The following is a 26820-nucleotide window of genomic DNA, read 5'->3' on the forward strand; positions in this document are numbered from 1 at the left end:
ATTCCTTAGTGCTCTTTACCCATTTAGCCCATCCCCCCCTCCCACAACCCCTCCCATAACCCTCAATTTGTTTTCCATATTTATGAGTCTCTTCTATTGTGTTCCCCTCCCTGTTTTTATATTATACTTATCTTTCTCTGATTGACCTTACCCTTCAGTTCCATCCACGTAGTTGCAAATGGCAAGATTTCATTCTTTTTGATTGCCAAGTAATACTCCATTGTATATATATGTGTGTGTGTGTGTGTGTGTGTGTGTGTGTATACACACACACACACACACACACACCACATTTTCTTTATCCATTCATCCATCGGTGGACATTTGGGCTCTTTCCATACTTTGGCTATTGTTGATAGTGCTGCTGTAAACATGGGGGTGCCTGTGTCCCTTCGAAACAGCACACCTGTATCCCGTGGATAAATGCCTAGTAGTGCAATTGCTGGGTCGTAGGGTAGTTCTATTTTTAGTTTTTTGAGGAATCTCCATACTGTTTTCCAGAGTGGCTGCACCAGCTTGCATTGCCATGGTCCTTTTTTTGATTTCCCACAAATGATCACTCTGTTTCCCTCCAGCATCATCGAGGGTCAGCTTTTTTTGAAATCATATGTTTTAAAAAGCATTACACAACCTAGTTATACAGTTTCTCTAGTAATTCTCCACAGCTTAGGGGCAGGAATGGGACGGAGAACACGGATGGATGAGTTTGGTATTGGCTGGAGGCACAGGTTGGAAGAGAGAGGCCATGTCGTGCGTGGGTTTTGGAGTTGTACAGCCTGGGTAACTCTGTGCGGTAATCTTTCTAAATCCTACTGACCTCATCTATAAAATGGAGCTAATAAAAGTACCTAATCGACCTCATGAGATTGCAAGAGTTAAATAATACGACTGCGGGTGAGGAGCTCATTGACCATAATGCGGGGCAGGCAGAGTATTAGATACTATGTTTGTTGTTGTTGCTTCCAGGGAGGAGGAGAATTGAAGAAGGAGGTGATTGGTGAGAGTGTACGTAGTTGGAGTAACAGCCAGGCAGGTTCAGGCTGGGGAGAAAGAAAGAGACACTAGGAGAAATATTGGAAACTGGAGAATTAGAAGGAATTGCTGAGTTAGAAGTGGGATGAAGGTGAAAAATGGATTTAGCAATAGAGAAATAGAAAAGTGAGAGTGTATGGGCAGCAAGTGAGATCCCAGGGTTTGAGACTCTCTTAGAGATGAGCATTTCTAGGTAAGGGTGTAAGATCCAGCCTGTGACCATGGCTGCTGATGTGAAGTGGAGACAAATTCAGTTTAAATGAACAAATATTTATGGAGATTTTCCTGCGTGCTAGATATTGTGCTAAGAATTGGAGAACGTAAAATTTGGGCGGAACCTCATTGGATTAGAGGGGGTCAAGAACTGGCTGTTTGCTATTCCCCTGAATGCTGAGGTTATCCATGACAATGGCATGGTGACCATTGGTGACCAGGAAGACTGAAACCATTACACCAAAAAATGCTTGAGTGGATTGGCTTGTTTTTCATTGGTTGAAGATGGGACTATAAATGGCTCTTTATAATAGGCGCATCTCCCAGTGGGACTACGATAATTAGTAACATTAATTTAGAATTTAGAAGATAGCTGTCCTAAATTCATTTATTTAACTAGTCTTTTTTTTCCTTCCTCTTTCCTTTTTAGCCACTAGTGTATATATTAGATGATTAACCCAGTTCTTTTTAGTTTTAGGGGAATGGTTTGCTGAGTGGGCTTGTGTCCTCTTTGTTTCGGAGTGAGTATTCTAGAAAGGGAACATGTGCCAAAGAATAGCACAACTGGGGCAAGGAGGAACAGCTCATTTTGTAGCCAGGATGATGGTTCCTTGTGCCTTTCAGTTGAAAGTTGTAGGTTTTGAAGTCTAGGAATCTTACTTTGTAAAAAAAAAAAAAAAAAAAAAAAATTATAACATCGATGAAACATTTATTTTAAAATTACATATCCTATATCAATAAACCGAATTTTATGCTGGTGACTTAGATCTGATTGTCTTTGGGCTCGTTCCAATCAGTGAGGCTCGCATAGATCCACGCATATGTGGTTTATTCATCCGGTGACCAAAGTCAGCAGGGGACGGTGGCAGGTGCACAGCACCCAAGACATTTCCAGGCATGCAAGCTCAGTATCTCACTTTAGTATCTGGCCAAGTCTACTCTTGGCTGCGTCTCCTGTGTCTGATCCACATCCCCGTCCCACACTTCTCCGCGTGCTTGTCTCTAATGCGCATTTGAGTAGACTACATGTTACTCCACGGCGGCTAACTGTGGCCGCCACGTCACTTGGAACACTCCTACTGTGAAGAGGAGCCCTGGTGCCAGGACTGACAGCGGTGAACAAATTACTCCACATCAGGTGGGCCTTCTGCTTCCTTTGGGCAGACGGCGGCTGTGCCCTTGGTTTATTTCACTCAGCGAGTCTAAAAAACGTGAAGGATTTTGCAGTGTCCTCTTTTTATCGTTATTATTTTTTTGAATTTTTAATTCTTTCTCTATCATGGTAGCTCTCCTGGTATTGTCTCCAGAGCAGCAGCATCAGCATCACCTGGGAACTTGTTAGAAATCAGGTTCTCAGGCCTCACCAGGATCTACTGAATCCTCATCCCTGAACTGTAGGGCCTAGTTTTAACAGGTGCCCCAGGGGGATTCTGGTACACGGCAAAGTTTGGGAACCACTGCTCTAGCATATTGTGGTTACCAACCCGTACACACTTCCTCGAGGTGTTTGACTTAATATATTCCTGCTGAGCTCACTGTATAAATTGGAGACATGAAATCACCAGTGTTGGAAGTCGGTAATATCTAATGTTGGCAACCTCGTACGGTTCAGCTAATAGTTACCTTGCGTAAAGTAGGGTTTCTTACGCATTTTTCTCCTTGAGCGGGAGAAGGGGCAGACATAAGTTATCTGTAGAAATTAAATTTAGATTTTATGTGTGTTAGAGATGATGGTGCTTACAATGGGGGGTCACTTTCTTTGTATGTTTTCTCACGTCCTATTTACGGTAAGCAGTGTTACCTGTAGGCTGTTAATTTGGTTTTCTAATACCTCACTGCTCTCAAGATGTAATGGCAATCTGATTTTATTTCTGAGTAACTTGGTGATGTTGCCAAAGGATTTTCTTTTGCTTTAAAGTCCGGTACATCTCAGTGTTGGTGATGCTAGATTGATTCTCTCAGGTAAATGGTGTGCTCTTTTGAATCTTTTTTTTGTTTAAAAGAAGTTTTATAATTTTTTCTTTTTGAAACACATCCCTTACTTTGGATTTTTTCTTTGGGGACTCCTATTAAAAGTAGGAGTTGGGTCTTCTTTGCCTACCTTTTATATCGCTTTCTCTCAAATCTTTTTCATCTTCTTGTACTTAAAAATTTTTCTGCTTTCTACCTTGTATTTTTCTGAGGGCATTATCTAATGTATTCATTCACCCTTGTGTTCTTTCTAGTTTAGTGTTTTTTGAAATATTTTCTTTCATTTCTTTCCTGAGTTCTGTCACCAGATTTTGAGCTTTCATAATGATGAATGACATGTTTTTTTTCCCCCATACCTTACATGTTTTCTTTCTTTCTTTTTTTCTTTTTTGCTTGCGGAGAAATAGTAGTTTATAGTTAGCTGTTTGTGGGCATGTCTGTCTTTCACTGTCTTTTTTTTTAATGTTTGTTTATTTTTCAGAGTTGAGGGGAGAGGGGCAGAGAGAGAGGGAGACAGGATCCCAAGCGGGCTCTGTGCTGACAGCAGAGAGACTGATGCGGGGTTCAAGCTCACAGACCTCAAGATCATGACCTGAGCTGAAATCAAGAGTTGGATGCTTAAGCTGCTGAACTACCCAGGCACCCCTTAGGGTAGTTTTTCTGATTTCAGGATTCTAGAGCTCCCTCATATATTTCTAGCTTGTGTTCAAAATAGGATGCCTTACTTTCTGAGGTTTCTGGGCTCCATGTCTCTACATTTATTTGGACCTTGTCTTCTCTTTGTGATCTGTTGAGTTCAGATTCTATTTCCTAGAATTTTTCTTCAGTGTGGGCCTTTGTTCTAGATGTTTTGAGAACTCATAAGGATAAGACTGGGTGAGCTCTTTCAGGTATTATTATGGACACATTGAGCTCATTAGGTACTGGCTATTCAAAATCGTTCATAGTTTTAGCTGCTGTCCATATGTGCATGTGTCTTGGGTTTATGTGGGAAATCTTATCACTTGGTTATGTTGTTGTGCATGAGTTTTTTTATTTTACTCTCCTAGTTGCTCTGTTTTTATGGTGAATTCAGGAAAATTTTAAAAACTATGTGTCTACTGCTGCCGTCTTCCTAGGTGGCCTTCTATCAGTCTTTTTGTATTTATATCCTTCATTTTGTACAGATTTAATGAAGTATTATTAGCATGCAAAGAACTGCACATATTTAAAATGCAATCTGATGAGTTTTGTCATAGGTATGTGCCCATGAAATCTTCATCATGATCAAGATAATAAAACTGTCCGTCACCCTTGAAACTTTTCTCACGCCCCTTGGTAATCCCAACTTCATTTTTCCCCCATTGTCCGAGCAATGGCTGATCTGCTTTCTGTCCCTATAGTTTAATGTGCAATCCCTGTAATTTTATATGAACGGAATCATACAGTAGTATGTGTTGTTTTTAACACGGCTTCGTTCATCCAGCATAATTGTTTTGAAATTCATCCATGTTGTGTGTATCAATAGTTCATTCCTTTTTGTTGCTAATAGTATTCTGCTGTATAGATATGTTAGGATTTGGTTATCTGCCTGCCCTTTTAGTGAGCATTTGGGTCGTTTCATTCAGTTTTTGTCTATTACAAATAAAGCCGTGAGAAGTATTCGTGTTCCGGTGTTTCTGTGAATACATGCGTTTGTTTCTCTTGAGTGTAAATACCTAAGAGTGGAAAATCTAGGTTGTTTGGTAGGCGTACGTGTAAGCTTTTAAGAGATTGTCAAACTTTCCCAAAGTAGTTGTACCGTTTCCCATTTCCATTGGTAGTAGATGAGAGTTCTTACTCTTGCCACCGTTTGGTACGTTCAGTCTTTATAAATGTAGTCATTCTGGTGGATGTGCAGTGGTATCTTTTGTGGTTGTAATTTGAATTTACCTAGTGATCAGTTTTGTTGAGCACCTTTTTGATGTGATCGTTTGCCATTTGTAGAGTTTCTTTGGTGAAGTTTTGAAACCTTTTGTCTGTTTTTTATTGGATGTTCTTTTTGTTTTGTTTTGGATGTTCTTACTATTATTTAGTTTGAGTGCTTTGTATATTCTAGGTAGAAGTTGTGGTTGGAGATCCATCTTGCAGATATTTTATGCCAGTCTGTGGCTTGCCTTTTTGTTTTTGTGACAGTGCCTTTGAAAAGCAAATGTTGTTAATTTTGATGAAGTTCTTTTAATTTTTTTCTTTTATAATTTATGTCTTTTGTGTCCTATTTAGGAAGTATTTGTCAAACCCAAGGTCACTAAGATTTTCTGCTAAGTTTTCCTTTAGAAGTTTTATAGTATTGGCTCTTTTTTTTTAAATGTTTGTTTATTTTTGACAGAGAGAGAGAGAGAGACAGAGCACGAGTAGGGGAGGGGCAGAGAGAGAGAGAGAGAGATACAGAATCCGAAGCAGGCTCCAAGCTATCAGCACAGAGCCTGACGCGGGGCTGGAACTCACAGACCGCGAGATCGTGACCTGAGCCGAAGTCGGACGCTCAACCCATTGAGCCACCCAGGCGCCCCAGTGTTGGCTGTCACATTCAAGCCTGTAATCCACGTTGAGTTACTTTTTTATATATTGCTTCAGGTTGGGGAGAGTTTCATTATGCTGTACATATGGTTATCCATTTGTGACAACATCATTTGTTGAAAAGATGATCAGTTTCCTCATTGAATCATCTTGTCACCTTTGTCAAAAATCAATCACTTATTTCAATTTGGGTCTATTTCCTGGACACTCTCTTCTTTTTCATCGATCTACATGACTATCTTTATGCCAGTGCCATAGTATCTTGTTTATTGTCGCTTTATAATAAGTTGTGAAATAAGATAGTATTAGCTCTGCTACAACCTTGTTTGTATTCAAATTTGCTTTGATTATTTCAGATCCTTTGCATCTCCATATAAATTTTTTATTTTTGCTGTAGACGATCATGTTGTCTGTGAACAAAGCCAATTTGACTTTTTTCTTTGCGATCCATAAGCCTTTAATTTCTTTTTACTGCTTATTGCCCTGGCTCAACACAAACCTCCAACACAATGTTGAATAAACGTGGTAATGTGAACATCTTTCTCTTGTTCCCGATTAGGGAGAAAGCATTCATTCTTCCATTAAGTATGATGTAAGCTGTAAGTTTTTCATAGATGCCCTTTATCTGAAGGGCATTCTTTCTTTCATAGGATTTTTTGGTTTGCTGATAGTTTTAAATCACTAATGAATGCTAGATTTGTCAGATTTCTACATCTTTTGAGATGCTCATGTATTTAAAGAATTCTGTCGTATCGATTGATTTTTTAAAGTAGAACTTTTTATTTTGAGATAATTGCAGGTTTACATACTGTAGTAAGAAATAATACAGTGATCCCCACATACCCTTTACCTGGTTTCCCCCATAGGAACATCTTGCAAAACTATAGTACAATATCACAACCGGGATATTGATATTGATATGATCAAGATAGGTAAGATTTCTATCACTGTATAGTTATGTTCATTTCTCTCCTACCCTATACCCATCTTTAACAAACCCTGGAAACCACTAATCTGGTTCTCCATTTGTATAATTTTTGTCTTTTCAAGAATTCAAGTTACTTTGCCTTTCCATATAAATTTTAGAAATATCTTGTCTACGTCTCCCAAAAATCTTGTTTAGATTTTTGATATAAATTGTGTTAAACTCATACTTTTGTTTTCCATTTTCCAAATGTAATGTATTTATAATTTCAGTGTTCATGTGTTGAATTTGGTCAAATGTTTTTTCTGCATTGATTGATATGATCATGCGTATTGTTCTTCTTTAACCCATTAATATAATAGATTACACCGATTTTGGATAATGAACCAGCCTCGCATCCCTGGAGTAAAACCCATTTGATCATGGTTTATAATTTCTCCTTTTGCATGTTACTGTATTTTGTTTGCTAATATTTTGTTAGGAATTTTTGAATCTGAGGGGCACCTGGGTGGCTCAGTCAGTGAAGTGTCCAACTCTTTTTTTTTTTTAAGTATAATTTATTGTCAAGTTAGCTAACATACAGTGTATACAGTGTGCTCTTGTCTTCGGGAGTAGAGTCCCATGATTCATCGCTCACATAGAACAATCTAGTGCTCATCCCAACAAGTGCCCTCCTCAATGCTCATCACCCATTTTACCCTCTTCATGTCACCCCCCCGCCACCAACCCTCAGTTTATTCTCTGTATTTAAGAGTCTCTTATGGTTTGCCTCCCTCTCTGTTTGAAACTATTTTTTCCCCTTCCCTTCCCCCATGGTCTTCTGTTAAGTTTCTTGAATTCCACATGTGAATGAAAACATATGATATCTGTCTTTCTCTGACTTCTTTCACTTAGCATAATATCCTTCGGTTCCATCCACTTTGTTGCAAAGGGCAGGATTTCATTCTTTCTCATTGCCAAGTAGGATTCCTTTATATATATAAACCACATCTTCTTTATCCATTCATCAGTTGATGGACATTTGAGCTCTTTCCATAATTTGGCGATTGTTGATAGTAAGCATCCAACTTTGATGTCGGCTCTGGTCATGATCTCACTGCCCGTGAGATCAAGCCCTGCATCGGGCTATGTGCTGACCATGGAGTATGCTTGGGATTCTCTCTTCCCTCTCTTTCTGCCCTTCCCTCACTCATGCGCTATCGCTCTCTCTCTCTCTCTCTCTCTCAAAATAAATAAATAAACTTAAAAAAGTTTTTGCATCTGAAAAAAAAGTTAACAAAAATTAAAAAAACAAACAAACAAAAAAAACCCAACAGAGATTTAGTCTCTCATGGGTTTGGAGGCCAGAAGTCTGAAATCAGTATCACCAAGTTGAAATGTGGGTGTCAGTGGGGCTTTAAGGAGAATCTGTTGTTTGCCTCTTCCGGCTTCTGGGGGTTGTTGGTATCCCCTGACTTGTGGTGGCATTGTTCCCGTCTCTGCTCTGTGATCAGATTTCTTTCTCCCGTTCTGTCTTCTCTGAGCGTGTCTTTTAAGGGCAATTGTTATTGGGGTTATGGCCTAGTTGGATCATCCAGGATGGTCTCTTGGTCTCAAGATCCTTTTTCAAATGAAGATAACATTCACAGGTTCCAGGGTTAGGCTGCAGACATGTCTTATGGAAGGCCACCACTTGACCCACTAGAAGTACAGATGATCCTTGAACAACACGAGTTTGAACTGCACAGGCCCGCTTATATGCAAACTTTTTTCAGTACATACCTTACAGTACTGTGAATGTATTTATCTCTTCCTTATGAGTTTATGAAGAATATTTTATTTTCTCTAGCTTACTTTATTATAAGATTATAGTATATAATATATATACAAAATATATGTTTATCAACTATTTATGTTATTGGTAAGGCTTCCAGTCAATAGTAGTTCTGTTTTGGGGGAGTCAAAGTTATATGCCGATTTTTGACTGTGTTGGGGGAGGGCACTCCTAGCCCTCATGTTGTTCAAGGGGCACCCGTAGTATATGCAACTTTAATTTCCCTTTTTTGATCTTCTCATCTTGGCCTACGTCCCCCATTTCACTCGCTACTCGTTTCCTTTTCGGTTTTTTGTCTTTTAAAGCATGCACTTCGAGAGCGTCAAGGATAGTGAGAGGATTGTGCTGACCTATATTTCACTCCCATATTGCTACAGGGGGAAAGCTATTCTTCACAGTGGGGCAGCTCCGGGTAGAATCAGAATATGCTTCTTCTTAACAGAACTTATTAAACTTGGCAGCCCGTAAATGTAATACTGTAAGAAGTCCTTTAAGAAACCATGTTGAGGTCTTACAGAGAATCAAAAAAGTTCCGTTTGAAGAGATAAGTAAAAGTCATTTCAATTAAGATGAATATCATGGCATCAGCAATTAATTAACACGTCAGGTGGTATCGGGTAAGAAAAAGGAGCATTTCCATATGAGGTGATGCCACTTTTACTAGGTATCTTTTTAATGCACATTTCAGGTACATGCACATGTTGCTTAGCTAATGCTTTGACAACAAAGACTTTTCTGCACGGAAATGGTTTTTCAGAAGAATCTGAACACCCTTAACAAGCTAGTTAGGCCCGTAGAGTGTCACTGAGATTATTCTGGGACGGGCTTAGTGACCTAATGAATGTTATATCTAAAAGGTACTGTATAAATACATCTCCCTGACTTTTAAGGAAACTGAATATACCTTTCAGAAGTTTCTGGCAACTCTTAGTGTCAGCCTAGTGCAACAGTGACTTCACTGTGCCAGAAAAAAGTTGTGTGAATCTGCAGTAGTCTATTTTGTTGCTATCCCTGCTCTGGTTATGGTTAATACTTAGCCATGGTGAAAATTTACATCTCTGTATTTTTTTTAGAAAGTAGAGTAAACTGGCAGATCACAGGGAAACATGAGGTAGAATTTTAAAGTAAGTATTTAAAAATGGCCTCAAGACTTTTAGATTTAAGACCTGTATGTAGAGAGAGAATCGTGTTTTAGCATAAGCGTGATTAATATCTTCATGCGTTTGTTATAAGATTTGCTTAATGAAATTTCGGTCTGGTTTTACTTTTATAACTAAATGCTGTTTCAAGTTTAAAACTTTGTCAAATGTCTGAGTGTTTATCATGAAAAGCAGATTAATCCCTGCCTTTTATGGTTGTAACCCAGGCATTTGGCTTGTAATTACAAATTTTAAATCTGTGTTTTCTTTGTAAGTGCTGGTCAAGATATCCAAGGAACAAGTGTGATTGCAAATCTTCCATTTTTGGTGCGACAGAATCCTGCTGAGACACTTCGGAGAGTCTTGCCGAAAGTTAGAGTAAGTTGGTACAAAATAAGATTCGAATTTACCGTTTTTCCAGTAGCACAGTTGTCGTTGTCAGGAAATTTCAGAGCTTTGGGTGGCTGATCTTTTGTGCCTAATCGCGGAGTGGAGGACGCATTAATATACACGTTTTGAATTATGATGACAATATTTAGGGAAATTAACTGATGAAAACGGAGGAATACAGACCTTAAGTTGTAAATGTTTCTTAGTTATTTTCTCAGAGACATTTTATTTAATAAAGTTAGGTTTTCAGTAGCTCAAAAATACCTTAATTAGTCTTATGAAATCATAGCTGTCTTATTTGGTATTCTGTTGACTTAAATGTATATTAATAGTATTTCTACAACACTGAAAATGTAATTGAACTATTATTCCTAATAATTACCTTCTGGTGACTTCTACAGAATCACCAAATAAAGATTGAATTGTGGCCATCACATTTTTAGTTTTATGCTTCTTGCTTCCTATATTCCTTCAGAATTAAGTTTTCCTGCTTTAAACAAAAATCTTTGATCAGAACATTCTTTTCTCTAATATCTATTGATTATTAATATATAATATTAAATATTTGATACATAGTATTTGTTGCTTATCTGTAGCTGTGTGCAAAGTGTTGTTCTTATCTGTAAGAACCGGAATGAGCAAAACAGACAACAGCCTGTATGTCCTCAGGGAGCTTATCTGTTCACGGGGTCAGGGAGGTTATATACCAATGGGGACTATGGTTGCTAATAGTGACTTTTGTATACTTTCTTTGGCTTTCTGTTTGGTTATAACTTGTTTGTAGTTTTGTCATTATTTTATATGTATTTAAAATACTGCAGTTATTAGTGTATTCTTGAATTTTATTCTTAGGCATATATAACGTGGTTCTAGTTGCTGTGATTTAGGTCAGGGATATAGCGTGTTATTTTTACAAGATGCCCACATTTCCGTGCAGGCAATATGAATTTTTTTTCTGGGTACAGTGGTGAATTGAGAAAATGCTTATTTTGGTTTTGCATGTGATTCAAAAATGAATCAGACTTTTCCATAGCAGTTTTCCCCAGCATCATGCTGTAATTTCAGTGGAATCAAGTCTGCACCATCCCAGTTTAATTCCACATTCAATTTCAGTGACAGTAACTACCTAAGCTTCTTAGCATGACACCTAGAAGTGGCAACTAAACTATGGTAGAAGGGATCGGGTGGTTAGGTCCCCTTGACTAAGAGAGTATTGTAGGCAAGTCAATTAGATTTAAAGCTAAAAATATCGAGCATCCAATGCACTCTGTGTTGAGCATGCTAAATCTGGTTCACGGACAGCATACTGAGCATTCATGGTTTCATAAAGCAAGAATAAAAGGTGAAGGGTAGAGAATAGTGACCTTTAGAGGTCTCTAAATTATTTTGAAAAAATACTTTTGTTAATGAGTTCACAGTAAAGTCAAGTAGTAACTCCTGAAAAATCTTAATTTCGTGGGACCGCACAAAAAATATCGCACGCTCATATATACAGTGTATTTATACAAAGAATCAAATCTGCTAAAACTATATAACTGAGTTATAGAAGGTAAGATTATAATAAGCTTTTAAGGTAATTAAAGTTAATCCATAATATAGAAGGTTAACTGAATAAATGGGTATAAAGAAAATGTATACTAATGAATGTGTACTAAGAAATAAGAAAGCCTTTATTTAGTGCTGATTTTATTTAAAAAAATGTTTATTTTTTTTGAGGGAGGAGGGGAGGGCAGAGAGAATGTGAGAGAGAGAGAGAGAGAGAGTGAGAGAGAGAGAGAGAGAGAGAGAGAGGGAGAGAATCCCAAGCAGGCTCTGCACCCAACGTGGGGCTCAGTCTCATGACTGCAAGATCGTGACCCAAGCCGGAATCAAGAGCTGTACGCTTAACCGACTGAGCCACGCAGGCGCCCGTTCACTCATTTCTTTAGTCAACAAGTGGCCGTTTATTTAGGACTCTCATTTATCCTGTTTTGTCCTAAAAAAGATACCAAAAGGGTGGTGGACAGTCCCAGATAAGATTCTATGTCAGAAGGGCCTAAAGACTCTGGAGAACAATTAAAGAACAATCATAGGAGACTATTTAATAGTGTGATGCTGACTTTATGTAAAACTAGTGAAGAATTAAGCATATTGGGCTTTATGAGAGCAATAATAATAGTAATAATATTACTACTACTAATAATTAGTAATAATGGCACTCGTTCATTCCCGAGTATCTCCCGAGTCCCTCCCATGTGCCAGGCACTGTTCTGAGGCCTGAGAAAATGGAGGTGAGCAAAACAGAGAACTCGCCCTCAAGGCAGTTACAGTCCAGAGTGGGGGAAACAGACATTAAACAAGTAAGTGACTATGAAAAACAGGGTGAAGGGACAGGATTACCTACTGTGCCTTGGGAGGTCAAAGAAAGCCTCTTTGAGGAGCTGAAAACCAAAGGGATCGGAGGAAGCAGCCATTTGAAGAGGCAGGAATGAGTGGTCCAGGCGGAAGAGGCAGCAGATGGCCCTAAGAGGAAGGAACTGGTTGGGGCCGGAAGAGGCACGTGTGGTTGGAACGCAGTGGGTGATGGTGGGGTGTGACTTGAAAAGAGGTTAGAGAGATGGTCAGCGACCGAGCGCGTAAGACATGTTCTTCCTTGGGACAGTGGAAGGCCATTGAGCAGAGCGGTGGCTTGTCCCATTTACATTTCACAGTGATCATTTTGATAATCGTGTGGAGAGTGGCTTGGAGCGGGAGAATGAGGACAGTGTAGCACTGGTCCTCATGATAGGTGAAGGTGGCTTGGATTAGGCCAGCTAGCTGGGACAGAGGAGAGTAGTGGCTGTGTCTGAGACACAATGATTTAGGTAGAATGAACAGAACAGAACTTCCTAATGAGTTGGGTGTGGGAAGTGAGAGATACCTTCCGGATTTCTGGCTTGAGCATCTGTATGGTTCTGCTGGGTTTGCGTATCTCGGTTGGTCGTTCATTAAATCCACAGGGAAGAGTCATTTACATACTTACTAATATTAATCTATGAATGACTTACTTTTAGAGAATTTAAAGATAAGTACAATAAATATTCTGTGTAAGAAACTAATCATTCCTGAGATGGTTAGCACCTTTGCAACAATAGTATAAACTTTTAGAGCTCCCCCTTTACCTTATCTTTACCATAAAGAGCATCAGATACAGTGATAATGAAGATTTCTCTGGTCTTATTTAATATAACATTTTACCAATGCTATTTTAATTTCTTTTTGTTGTATTGCATTTGCATTTCATCCTTACAATAGTATATTAACTGCAAAATAGTTTTTAAAATAATTGCTCTTTTCACTGTCTTAGGGATGAAGGTAGGTTAAAAATGGTAGAAATAGAATCAGATTTGAATTGAGCTGATCTGTAGTATTTTTACAGTTCACTTTGTAAATTTTATCCAAAGCGTACAGCAAATGATAATGCTATGAGGTTATTTATCTCAAGGTTAAATTTATGTATGTATGTATGTATTTATGTAGGGATGTATGTTTATTTTGAGAGAGACTGAGACAGTGTGAGCGGGGGAGGGGCAGAAAGAGGGGGAGAGAGAATCCTAAGCAGGCTCTGCACTGTCAGTGGGGCTCGAACCCACAAAGCTGGGGGGATCCTGACCTGAGCTGAAAAACCAAGAGTCAGATGCTTAACCGACTGAGCCACCCAGGCACCCCTCAAGGTTAAATTTAAGTAAGAATCCAGAAAGAAAGAGTATTTTGATCTCCAACTTAAATTTCCAAGATTGGAGACACTTTTAAATACAGTTGTTACAATATATTCATGTTATACGACTTAATTCCTAGGGTATCATCTTTTGAAAACCAGTAATTTTTGTCTGTGGTCTTTATTGATTAAGTCTTTTCCACAATAAATTGGGATCTATTTAAATGTTAGATTTCAATATTTGACTTAAACTTCTGGTTAGCTAGAAGTGAAAGAATTTGATTGTTAGGATACATGTCTGAAATGCTCTGGTCCTTTATAAAATTAAAGTGGTAATGATGTAATTACCCCCTATAATAATAATTACATGGGCTAATTACTAGTGACTCTTTTTATAATGAATTGTAAAAAATGCCTCTGCCTGTTGAGTTATTGAATTCTTTTGTTTTTCCACTCATTTGGGGACCCAAAAATCTACTGCATAAAATTATATATTAGAGAACGTGCAATATCAGGAACGAATAAAAATAAGTATAGCTAACATTTGCTGAGGTCTTACTGCGTGTCAGGCACTGTACTCTGTCAACACTTTGTGCATTTTTAGTTTTTTGATGACTCCTAGCAATTCTATAAGGATCACTTGATAGAAGAGGAAACACCTTACTTGACTAACTTGCCGAAGGTCACAGAGCTAGCACGTGGCATAATTGGGTTTGAACAGGAAGTCTGGCTGCTGAGTCCCCCCTCTTAACTATTACACAACCTTCGCATTAGCTGATCATGATTGCAGCAGATATATAATATATAATGTTACTTCTCAAGCCTCAGTCCGCTCTCATCTGGTTACACATCAGCCTCCTCGCTGGACCTATTGTTTCTACTTTGCCCCCCGCCCCCCCCCCCCGCCCCCCCCCCCCAGCCCACTCAGCCATAGAGGTTATTTATTTATTTATTTATTTATTCTAGGAACAATCTACAATTTTTTTTTGACAAACAGAATTATATATACAGTGTACCAACGTAATGATTTAATATATGTGTACATTGAGAAATGATTACCACAGTCAAGTTAATTAATACATCCATCATCTCACATAGTTATTTTTTTTCCTTCAGAGAGATCTTTTCAAAGCATCAATCATATCTTCTTGCATGAAAATTGCTTAAGTGGTGTGGGAGGCAGAATATAGCCTCCCAAAGAGATCAGGTCCTAATCCCTGGGACCTAAAAATGTTCTCTTATTTGGAAAAAGAGTTTTTGCAGATGTAGTTAAGCATCTTGAGATAGGGACATTATCCTGGATTATCTGGGTAGGTCCTAAAAATCGTCACATGTATCCTTATAAGAGGAAAGCAGAGGTGGATTTGACCCAGACACGCAGAAGGCCATGTGAAGGAGGCGGAGACTGGAGTGATGTGGCCACAAGCCAAGGAATATGGGCAACTACCGGAAGCTGGAAGAGGCAAGGAATGGATTCTACCCTAGTGCCTCCAGAAGGAGCGTGGCCTTGCCAACATTTTGATTTTGGTTAAATAACACTGATTTAGGAACTTTGGCCTTCAGAACTGTGAGAGAATACATTTCTGTTGTTTTAAGCCACCCAGTTTGTTGTAATTTATTACAGCAGCCACAAGAAACTAATAAAAGTAACTTCTCACTTCAGGTCAGAATAAAACTCCTTACCATTCCATAAAATGATCCCGTCTAGCTTTCTTTTCTTTCTTCCTTTTCTTTTTTGTTTTTTTAACGTTTATTTATTTTTGAGACAGAGAGAGACAAAGCATGAACGGGGGAGGGTCAGAGAGAGGGAGACACAGAATCCGAAGCAGGCTCCAGGCTCTGAGCTGTCAGCACAGAGCCTGACGCGGGGCTCGAACTCACGGACTGCGAGATCATGTCCGGAGCTGAAGTCGGACGCTTAACTGACTGAGCCACCCAGGCGCCCCGATCCCATCTAGCTTTCTGAACTCATCACCTGCCTTTCTTTTCTCTTTCTTCCTTTAAGGGTGGACACTTTGACAGTCTGATTTATCATGGTACCCCCAGAACCTGCAACAGTGCTTGGCAAACTAATAGGCACCCAACAGTGATTTAAAAATGAGCATTGATTGAACTTCATGTTCGGAGACTGTAAGTGCCTGCCTGAAAGACCAATGATATATTGGCCTGATCCACTGATGGCATTCTTGGATGAGAAGTAAAAACAGACTGTCAGTGGAATGGTATGATGCTGCTTTGTGGTCCTGGAGAGAGCTTTTTTGGGGGAGTGGGAGAGAGATGCATAGTAATGAAAGGATAAAAAAAGACATAATTAATTAGTATGAAATGTAGTCATTTGAGATTAGCAGATGTGGTCTACCAACCTGATTCTCGAAAGATTTATTAGTTTTACTGTTATTTTACATGACATTATTTTCATTAATGGAAATAATAGAAAAAAATACAAGTTTCTGCCAATGTGATTATTATTTTATATCTACTGAATATAGGTAGATTTAAATTTTGTTTTAATGTTTATTTGTTTTTGAAGGAGAGAGACAGAGCACGAGTGGGGTAGGGGCAGACAGAGAGGGGACACAGAATCTGAAGCAGGCTCCAGGCTCTGAGCTGTTAGCACAGAGCCCGACGTGGGGCTCAAACTCAGGAACTGCGAAATCATGACCAGAGCTGAAGTTGGATGCTCAACCAACCGAGCCACCCAGGTGCCCCTGAATATAGGTAGATCTAACAAAAAAAAAAAAAAAAAAAAAAAAAGATTTCATTTTCAAAATTTTAAATCTTTTCTGTGTAAATATAGATGTATGTGAATAAAAAGCTTAGCTTTACTGGGGTCCCTGGGTGGCTCAGTCGGTTGAGCGTCTGACTTCGGCTCAGGTCATGATCTCACAGCTCGTGAGTTCGAGCTCCACATCGGGCTCTGTGCTGACAGCTCAGAGCCTGGAGCCTGCTTCGGATTCTGTGTCTCCCTCTCTCTCTGCCCCCAACCCACTCACATTCTGTCCCTGTCTCTTTCAAAAATAAATGAACATTAAAAAAAAAAAAAAGCTTAGCTTTACTTCCTTTTCAAGTCTTATTTCAGGCGGTACAGATGTGTGGATAGCCGATGATAATTAGAAGGAACACTTTTTGTGGGCCAGGCACTGTGCTTAATACTTCAGACACATCCTTTTAAACGTCTTATAACAACTCTACATGACATATTTATTCTCATTTCACAGTTGAGAAAATGCAGGCTTCAAAGAGTCAACGTATGACTATGAATATTTTGTCGGGAGGTCTCTAGGAAGCATGAAATTACATAACTTATTTGTACAGTTCACCAAGCAAAAGAGAGAGTCTTCACTGAAGGTATTAAAGAGGATAAACAGATGATACAAGTTACTTTTTTCTTTCATTTGCAGCTCGAAAGTAAAAGTACGGGTCTTCCTCACTGTAGGTCGTGTTTTCTGAGATAAGTTAAAAGTTCCCTCCTGAGAAAAGCAAAAGGATTTTGTGCAAGCAACACGTTTATAAATAATCAGAACATGGTGTTCCAGATACTGTACAGGTCATAAAAAGCCCACTGTTAGTACTCTATTGACAGGCTAAGGATTTAGGGACACTCTAATGTGAAGAAAGAAAATGAAATAATTCCTGTAATGGAAGCTGATGAAAAACAACCCATAAGGGTTAGAATTGACCTACCTAGGAGGTTTTATGGGCTAGGAAGCATAAAATTATATAATATTTTTTCTAATTCGTTAAAAAAAAGAAAGGAAAAAAAAGAGGCAATATTAACTAAAGGAATTAGGGAACATGAACATGATACAAATTACTTTTTCTTCTGTGGTTTGTAGTTCAAAAATGAAAGTACATTGACCCATATGCATTTTGAAAATCATATTTATGTTATGTCTTTTTATCTACTTATGCTTACAGACAAAACAGATTAACATCATTAATTATTTTACAATAATTAAATTCAGTGGAAACATTTACTGAGTACATAGTTTTTCTGGGCATGCATAAAATGTTATATTAGCTGATATTCCGAATACCTGAAGATATTTCCTTTCAGTGAATTCTGTTGGAGACCAGTGTTCTCACATGTGCTTCTTAGTCATTCATCTGTTATTTTTACCCTACCATAAAAATCAGCTAGAACTTTTGAAATTCTTAATTAGAAGATCCTTTATTTCTGTGATAGTGCAACCTCTGTTACTACTTGGATATTGTTTCTGACATAAGGCATTTGAGTGATATGAAGGATCATTTATAGACATTTTTGTTTACAGTCCTTGCAAAATTATAAAACAAGGCAGGTATTTCCATACTATACTGTAATAAAGGTGTGTCATCTTTGATGTAAAGCTTTATGGATTAAGTAACCTTTTGGCAGTGATGAACTAAATATCCTAGAAATTTCTCAAATCAGAACATCTAGAAACTCTAAAGTACAGCAAGCATTCATTTAAATATTTAGGTAAGCTTGTAAGAGAGGAAGGACTACTCAGGGCTCAAACACAAAAGCCGTCAGTTCCACTTGTACTTAGGGTGTGGAAGTGTGCAAGAAAGCATCGCTCCTGTCCGACAACAATAGCTTAGTCACAGAGTCCATTCAGTCACCAGTTCTTTTGAGCCTGTCGAAAGTGGTCACAAGGCAACCAAGAAAACCACATTCAGAAAGAGCAGCAGCTCCTCTGAGAAAAGATGGGACACAGGGACACTGACTTTTGACTGACTATAGAAGAAGTGACCACCACATAAGGTTGTTAGAAAAAAAAAATCAGCTGAAATTGTGACAGGTTTTGAAAGGTTGAGCGTGGGCAGCATATCAGTTTAGAAGAACTTGGAGCTCCAGACACAAGGGAACTTTGCACCCACTTGCAGGCTCTTTTCCACAAGCCTCCTTGCCTTAGGGGTCAGGACAGGAGATTGGAGAGACTCTCCCTTGCTGATGCCAGTGCGGTGATGAATGGCTGCTGCTTGGGGAAGGGAACGGGAACGCAACACTGCCCATTTCCTCAGGCTATCTCCATGGACACACAGAGAATTTCAGCAGAGATGGAAGCTATAAAATGATCAACTGGAAATGCTAGAAATAAAAAGGATGATGGAGCACCTGGCTGGCTTAGTCCGTGGAGCACGTGACTCCTGATCTCGAGGGTGTGAGTTCGAGCCCCATGTTGGGTGTAGAGATTACTTTAAAAGCTTTATTTTTTAAAAAAAGATAACATCAGAGATGAAGCATTCCTTTGATGGGCTCATCAGCAGTTTGGACACAGATGGGGAAAGAATCAGTGAACTTGAAGGTAGAAATTATCCAAACTGAAACACAAAGATAGAACCAAGTAGAAAAAACAAAACAGGAGAGAGCATCACATGGCTTTGAGACAATGTCAGGTGGTCTAATATATGTGCAATTGGAGTCTCAGAATGAGAAAAGAAGAACTATTTGAAGAAATAATAGTCAAGACTTTTCTGAAGTTAATAAACAACAAACCAAAGATCCAAAAGCCAGAGAACCTGAAGCTGGATAAACACACACTGTACCACCACCATCACCACCACCAGGCACACTGTGATCAAACTGCTGAAAGTAAAACATAACAATCTCGGGAGCAGCCAGAGATGAAAGAAACATTACAAACAGAGGAACAGAGGTGAGAGTAAAGCAGACTTCTGGCCAGAAATAGTGCAGATTAGGGGACAATGGAGTGTTAGAAGTACTAAAAGCAAGAAAAAAAAAGTCAATAAGAAATCTGTACCCCGTGAAAATACCTTTCAAGGATGAAAGCAAAATACTATTTAGGCAAAGAGAGATTGAAAGGATTCTTTGTACCAGACTTATTTTACAAGAAATGCTAAGGGAGATATTTGAGGCAGAAATGATGTGATAAGAGATGGACATTGGGTTTACATGAAGAAATAGAGTACCAGAAATGGTAAAAAATTAGGGTAAATGTAAATGAAATAACAATTCCACACAGATTCATTTAGAAAAGAGAGGAAGTAAGAACAAGTCATCTTATGAGGCCAGCATCACCCTGATGCCCAAATGAGACACAGACATTACAAAACAAACAACTACAGATGCATATCCCTCATGAGCTTACATGAAAACATCTTCTGAAAACCAGTAAATCAAATCAAGCAACATATAAAAAAGGATAATCCATCATGACCAGTTGGAGTTTATTTCAGGAATTTAGGGTTTGTTAAACATTTAAAAATGAATCCATGTGAGTTATCCTATCAACAAACTAAAAAAAAAGGAAAAAGAAAAAAAATAACATTACCTTTTAATCATCTCCGTAGATTTAGGAAAAATATTTGACAAAAGCTTAACAGTCATTCCTGAAAAACAAAACGAAGCTTAGCAAAACTTAGCAAACTTAGAGAGGAGCTTCCTTTGAAAAACACATAGGTAACATTATACTTAAAGGTGAAAGACTGAATGCTTTCCCCTAAGTTCAGGAACAAGCCAAGAGTGTCCACTAATACCACCTTGTTCAGCATTATACTGAACGTTTTAGCCAATGCAGTATGGCAACAAAATTAACGAAAGGCATTCACTTGCAGAGAAAGAAAGAAGTAATTGTGGGTTTTTTTTTTGTCAGATAACATTATTATCTATGCTGGAATCTACATAAGAAAAATAATGGAACTACTAAGTAAATATAGAAAGGCTGGAGGATATAAGATCAATATACAAGTCAATTGTATTTCTATGTTAGCAGCAAACAATTGGACATTGAAGTTTTTCTTAAACTATCACAGTAGCATTGAAATATGTAATTCTTGGGGTTCAATCTGATAAATGATATGTAAGGTCTGTATACTGAAAACTGTAGAACATTGCTGAGAGAAATAATATGAGAACTAAGTGAATGCAAAGGTATACCATGTTCATGGATCAGAAGACTCTATACTGTTACGATGTCAGTTCTTCCCATATCAATCTATATATTTAATGTAAAATAATAAAAATTCCACCATGTTAGGTTTTTGTTTTTATTCCTTTATTTTTGATAGGAAATGACCAGCTAATTCTCAGATTCATATGAAAATATAAAAGACCAAAAATAGCCAAAACAACTTTGAAAAAGAAAAGCAAAATTGGAGGATTTTTTGCTACCTGATTTTGAGACCTAATATACAGCTGCAGCAATTAAGACTATGTCATATTTATATAAAGACAAATCAGTGGGACATATACAGAGGAAAAATAAGTCCTTTATATACATTGCCGGTTGATTTCAGCATAAGAGCAAAGGCAGTTCTGTGTAGAGAGGATAGTCTTTGCAACAAAAGGTACTGGGTTAATTGGGAAAAAAGTCCATACGTCATACCATACACAAAAATTAACTCAAAATAGATTGTAAACCTGTTAAAAACTAAAATTATAAAACTTCTAGAAGAAAATGAGAAAATCTTTGTGACCTTGGGCCAGAGGTTTCTAACATATGACACCAAGGCATGATCCATAGAAGAAAAAAAATTGGTATTTGACCTCATGAAAATTTTAAGCTTTAGCTCTTCAGAAGACACTGTTAGAGAATGAAAAGAGAAGACCTAGAATGGGAAAAAATACTCGTGGATCACATATATGATGAAGGACATGCATTCAGAATATGTAAACAGGTCTCCAAACTCAAGAATAAGGGAGAAAAAAAAAACAATTTTAAGAAATGGGCAACAATTTGAACAGCTGCTTCACTAAAGAAGATTTGTGGATGGCCAGTATGCATAAGAAAAGATGCTTAGTATCATTAGTCACTAGATACATACAAATAAGGCTATACACTTGTCAGAATATTTGCATTAAAAAACCCTGACCATTATCTTTTCAGATATTTTTCTAATGTGCTTCTTCCTAATCCTCTGTTTTTCTTCTAGGACTCTAATTTCACATATATTAGACCTTTTAATGTCTAATCTTCTATGTCTTTTCCCTTATTTTCTCTTTGTGACTCATTTTGAGTGATTTATCCTGATCATATTACAGTTTACCGATTCATTTATGTCTAATCTTGTCGCAGACCAAGAGTGTGGAGTTTTCTCTTGTCCAGCAAGAGAGTGGATGCAGAATTGAATACTAGAGAGGCTAATGTCCGGAGGAGACAAGAGCCCTGAACAGGGGTTTCCTCTCCATATTTATTGAGCTCTCAGGATCTTACACACGTGGTGAACGTGGAGAAACCAATAAGACAGTAATCGTTAACTTGTGTAGGAAGCAAAGGGTCTGGGGGGGGGGGGAGGCAAGTGGAGTTTGTGATCAAAGCACAATAGCATATTGGCACCAGATGGAAAGGAATTTCCTGCAGGTGATATAACAAGTTACTCATTGTAGTGATCTCATTGTAGTGTGTCTTGCTAACTGACCTTGGGTGCATTTGCCCGGTGGTGGCGGCTTTCCACCCTAAGCTTTTTAAACCTATTTCCCCACGTAATCTGATTTTGATTATCCTACTTTTCTGGTCTGGAATTTCTAATCTTTTTTTGAAAATCTGCCACGTCCCCTTGAACCAGGTATGCATCAGATCGCACCAATACCCGGAGCGTGGTGCATTTCTGTTTTATATTGCTTCTGTTGGATCTCACTCGTATTTCCTTATCTCTTCGTGTGCCTGCATATTATTGATCGTATGTTTGACCTTGTATTTGATAAATTATTTGTAGAAATAGATTGAGCCTTAGGGTGGTCTCTTCTTCTGGGAGCCACTTAACTGCATTGGCAGTAAAGCCTCAGTTAATCCAGTTTCAGGTACTGGATGTTGTGAAGCCGGGCTGCTCCTCGGGCAAAAGCCAGTCGGCTTCAGGATCACCCTTATCCTGTCCCAGGGGTCTTACTGGGGACCCTCTGCAAGACTGTCAAAAAAAAGTCACTTAAGCTGTCAGCCTCTCAGGAGTCTTTTCTAGAATTAGCAGATGGCCTCAGAGGAAAAAGAGGCCCCAGATTACATGCTTACCTTTCTGGAATGCCTTTGTCTCTTAGATCTTGGATGGGTAATTAATCTAGTAATGAACAATGTAGGACGGGTAATTATTTAGTTTTGGATGGGTAGCCTTGTTAGTTTCCATATGCTCTTACACAGATGACTTTTATATTTTGTCCAGTTTTGTAAATTCTCCCCATCAGGGGAGCTGATTAGGATTATCTAGTCTTCCGTTACCGAGAGGGTAAATTCCCTTTCCTTTTATTTTATTCTTCTTGGTTTCATCTTGGAACAATTTTAGCCCAAAATGCATATACCCCTTCACCGTGGCCTACCATCACCCTTATCCCCACACAAAACAACTGATTGTTTTCTACTCATGTATTAGGAATAATTTAGCATTTTAAATTAAATATTCTGCCAAAATATTTGTGATAGCTCTCTTCCTTTAAAACTTCGAGTTCTTCAACCCCCTTATTTTGTTGGGGTAAAATTACGTTTACGGTGGCAGATTGCCACTTTTGATCTGTTTTCTGTGTAGGCCATTTCATCTACACCCAGGTCTTTATATATTATCTATATAAATTGCATGTATTCGATGTAAGTTTTCTTATTTACAGCATGCCTTCTCAGAGCATCAGATCCGTATGTGCGGTTTTCTGTTTGTGATCTCCACTGGGATGCCGCAAAGGCCTCTCAGGGTTAACAAGTCCAAAACTCAGTCCTGCTATTTCCCCTCGACACCTCAGGTTCCTTTAGTGTCCCCCTGTCCTGTTGTGTAGCACTATCATCCACTTGGTTTCCAAGGCAGGATGTGGGGAGTTCTCCTTGATCCCATCTCTTCTTTTGCTCCTCGCTTATGCAGTCCTGTTTGTGTCATGTCTTAAATATGTTTTGAATCCACCCACCTCTCTCCAGCCACACCCCCTTCACCCTAGTCCTGGCTACCGTGAGGGTTTGCTCAGATGAGGGTCATGGTTTTCCAAGTGGTCCCTTCCCGCTACCTCCCTCCCGTTCCACCCACCTCTCTACTTTCTGATTCACTTTCATCGTAGTGGTCTGCATGCTGTTTCAAAGCATTTAAGACTACGATTTGAGTGTTCTCTTACTGAGTGCATGTGAGGCCCTGCGTAATTGGGGTTCTTTCTGTTTTCCCCAGCCTCGGCCCCTCCTCTCGCGGTGTGCTCTAGTCTCACTGGCCTTTTGGTTCCCGAGTCCGCCAGGCTCCTTCTTGTTTCTCAGTGCCAGGAGCGCTTGCCCTCGTACTCTTCGTGCTTATCCAGCTTTTGTCTTGTTATCTCTTTCTCTTTGCGCAGGCTGGGTGTCACTTGTCCGTGATCCTCTCTCCTTGGGAGAGATCAGGTCCCCTGTCAGGTGTTCTTATGCCATCTGCGCTTCTCATCCTTGGCTCCTATTACAGTCTTAACTGTGGCACTAACAGGTGCACTGCTAGTCCTGCTCATTGCTAAGGCTCTAGAACCTGGCACAGCCTTGAATGTAACTAAACATTTATTGAATGTTTAAATATATGGAAGCTACAGGGGTCCCTCAAAGGTAGGGAACAATGTTTGACTTTTCTCCAGCTTCCCAGTACACTTAGTATGATGCTTAATTAATAAATAGCTGTGAATGAAATCAAAATTAAATTATCAAAATTAGATCTTCATTGGGCTACTTTAGACAGAGATTAGAAGGGACTAGATTAGGACAGACTGACTAGAAAGAAAGCCCAATTTCCACTTGGTTATAGACATTTGGTGTGCTTTCCAACGCTGATTGCCCCTCCAAGAAAACAGTTTATCATTTTATCAAAATGTGTTCAACTAATTAAATATGGCTACAATGGATCGTTTGATATGGTTACTTTCAGTGCTATATCGAGCAAATAGATGTTTCTTTGATAAGCATATCTTTTCTTTGCAGTGTTATATATATAGCTTTTTATTTACATTCTCGGCCTAAATCATGAGATTACATGACTCTAACATATTATATGTCAAAATGACTGGGCGGAGTAGTCTAATTAGAAGCTCAGTTTCAAAACCATTGTCTTGAAATGTATTTATTTGTTTGGTGTTGTCATGATTTTGTTTTGTTCTTTTAAAAAATTTTTTTTAACGTTTATTAATTTTTGAGACAGAGACAGAGCATGAACGGGGGAGGGTCAGAGAGAGGGAGACACAGAATCTGAAACAGGCTCCAGGCTCTGAGCTGTCAGCACAGAGCCCGATGCCGGGCTCGAACTCACGGACCGCGAGATCATGACCTGAGCCGAAGTCGGCCGCTTAACTGACTGAGCCACCCAGGCGCCCCGGTGTTGTCATGATTTTGCATGGAAGGACACTTCATTGCACATCTACAGTAGTGGTATGATAGTTACCATTGGTATTTCCTTTATGGAAAGAGATCTTTGGGATATCGTTATGTGTACCTCCTCATGAACCTTGCTAATCACTGAAACACAGATTTAAAGAAGGATAAAAGACATCCCTTTTGTTCCTGTTCCTGTCTCCACTTTATTTTCCCCCTTTCCCTCTCGGATTTTGACTTTCAGGATTCCCAACTAGTTCTCCTCGCCCTTTATTTTAGTGTAGAGCCTGGCGGTCAGCGATAGGGGAAACAAATGAGGTATAGTGAATTGTTAAAGGTATCTGAGTTGGTATGTTTCAGTTATTCACACTTAATTCAGCTTTAAAGTCTTATAAACGTCACCATTTTTATAGTGAAAAGAGCTGCTTACCGTTACTGTTAGTCACTGAAAATTCTCACGGTTGTGACCCTCGGAACCCCAGATATTTTATGTGTCCTAGGTCTTCAATGTTTTAATATTTAAATCCCTATTATTTAACTTCAAAATGATCAGTGATAGTCTCTCTAAAAATCTACAAAGATATTTGTAATTTTAGTTCTCCTTTACCTTTAGCCAGCGCCATTTGTGGTAAATATGTTTACCAGTTTAATTCAGTAAGTTTAGTTTCCAAATGTGTGAATCCAAAATATTCTGTTCTTTTGGAATAAGCCAGTGATTTGTGTAATGCTTCTCTGGGTTGTATATAATAAAGAGCAATATCTTTTGAGGTATACCATGTGGGCTTATTGGAGACAGAGCAGTTTCCCTCTAGGCCAGGACCGTAACATGTCGTACAAAACGCTTTCTCGTACCGTTGATGCTAACCAAAGAGAGGACTAAAGTTCATGCTAACTTGAGCAGAGAAGTGTCTAGTACATTTTCCTTCCTTAAGCGGGAATAGTTTTTTAAACTTGGAAATGTACCATTGACTCGTTTATAAAATGTCTCATTTCATTTTTGAGGAATTCAAGTTGGAATGCCAGCCATACAGTAGTATATAAGAGGAACGTAACTGCCAGTAAGGCATGCACTTAAGCAATAGAGGAATTTACTTTTCAGTGTCTTCCAAGGTCCATGAGGATGCACACTTATTTACCCAGAGAGTATGGATCTCACTATGTTTGTCCAGAGGGTGTGACTCTGTGGAGGAGAACACTTACTGGTAAGTATCAAATGCTTATTGTATTATGTTTCAGAAAAATATGCTTAGGAGTCCGTTGATTTTTAGCAGTGATAAAATCTCTTAGTCTGTGCTGGTTTCTTAACAGTGGACAGTCCCAGATGTTGAAGTCAGCACAACAAGAGAAACACCCAAATCCTGATAAGACTTGAGGAGTTTTCGAAAATTAAATGCAAAATAGTTGGGGCAAATGTTGCTGCGGGAGTCAAGACTAAGTAATACAGTAAGAAGATACGAAGTTGGAGAGCTTCCCGTGTTCTTCTTTTGCATAAAGTTTGCATGCGTACAAAACCCAAGACTCTAATGACTTTAAGAGGGGGCAGGATGACATCTCTTGGAACTTAAAACAGCAGACTCATGTGAACCGGAATGAACACGGTGGCCCTCACGATATATGTTGATATTTCCTTGCAAAGTAGTTTCTGTTGCTAAATAAAAGCCGTGCGTTCTGAAACCTGTAAGTGATGTATACCGGCCACGTCAAATCTTGTAAGAGTGTTTTCCAAATCCAAAATAGTTAGTGTGGAACACGTGTTTGTTTTGGAAACAGTAAAACGAGGGGATATGGGAGGGCTGATTTCAGAGACCAGTCGATGTTTTTGCTTTACGCCTTATCATTCCCTCTCTTATTCTTTTAGCCAAGAACTCTTAAGATATATAATTGACTATTGGCCG

General features: G+C 38.8%; 1 protein-coding gene across 5 annotated transcripts in view; it reads left to right on the plus strand.

Moving 5' to 3' along the window:
• The window catches only part of PPP4R4 (protein phosphatase 4 regulatory subunit 4), a 102249-nt gene that overhangs the window by 25044 nt on the left and 50385 nt on the right, over positions 1-26820 (plus strand). For 3 of the 5 annotated variants that reach the window (XM_019462159.2, XM_019462160.2, XM_019462158.2), the window contains exon 3: positions 9907-10009. The exons of 1 other annotated variant lie outside the window; for it this stretch is intronic. In XM_019462159.2, the coding sequence (XP_019317704.1) occupies positions 9907-10009 (103 nt within the window). Of the gene's footprint in view, positions 1-9906; positions 10010-26024; positions 26128-26820 lie in introns of all 5 variants that reach the window. One more of the 5 variants, XM_019462161.2, reaches the window with a different exon arrangement.

Source organism: Panthera pardus, unplaced genomic scaffold, assembly GCF_024362965.1.
Source record: "Panthera pardus isolate Hobbes unplaced genomic scaffold, ASM2436296v1 HiC_scaffold_24, whole genome shotgun sequence".
NCBI classification, from domain to species: domain Eukaryota; kingdom Metazoa; phylum Chordata; class Mammalia; order Carnivora; family Felidae; genus Panthera; species Panthera pardus.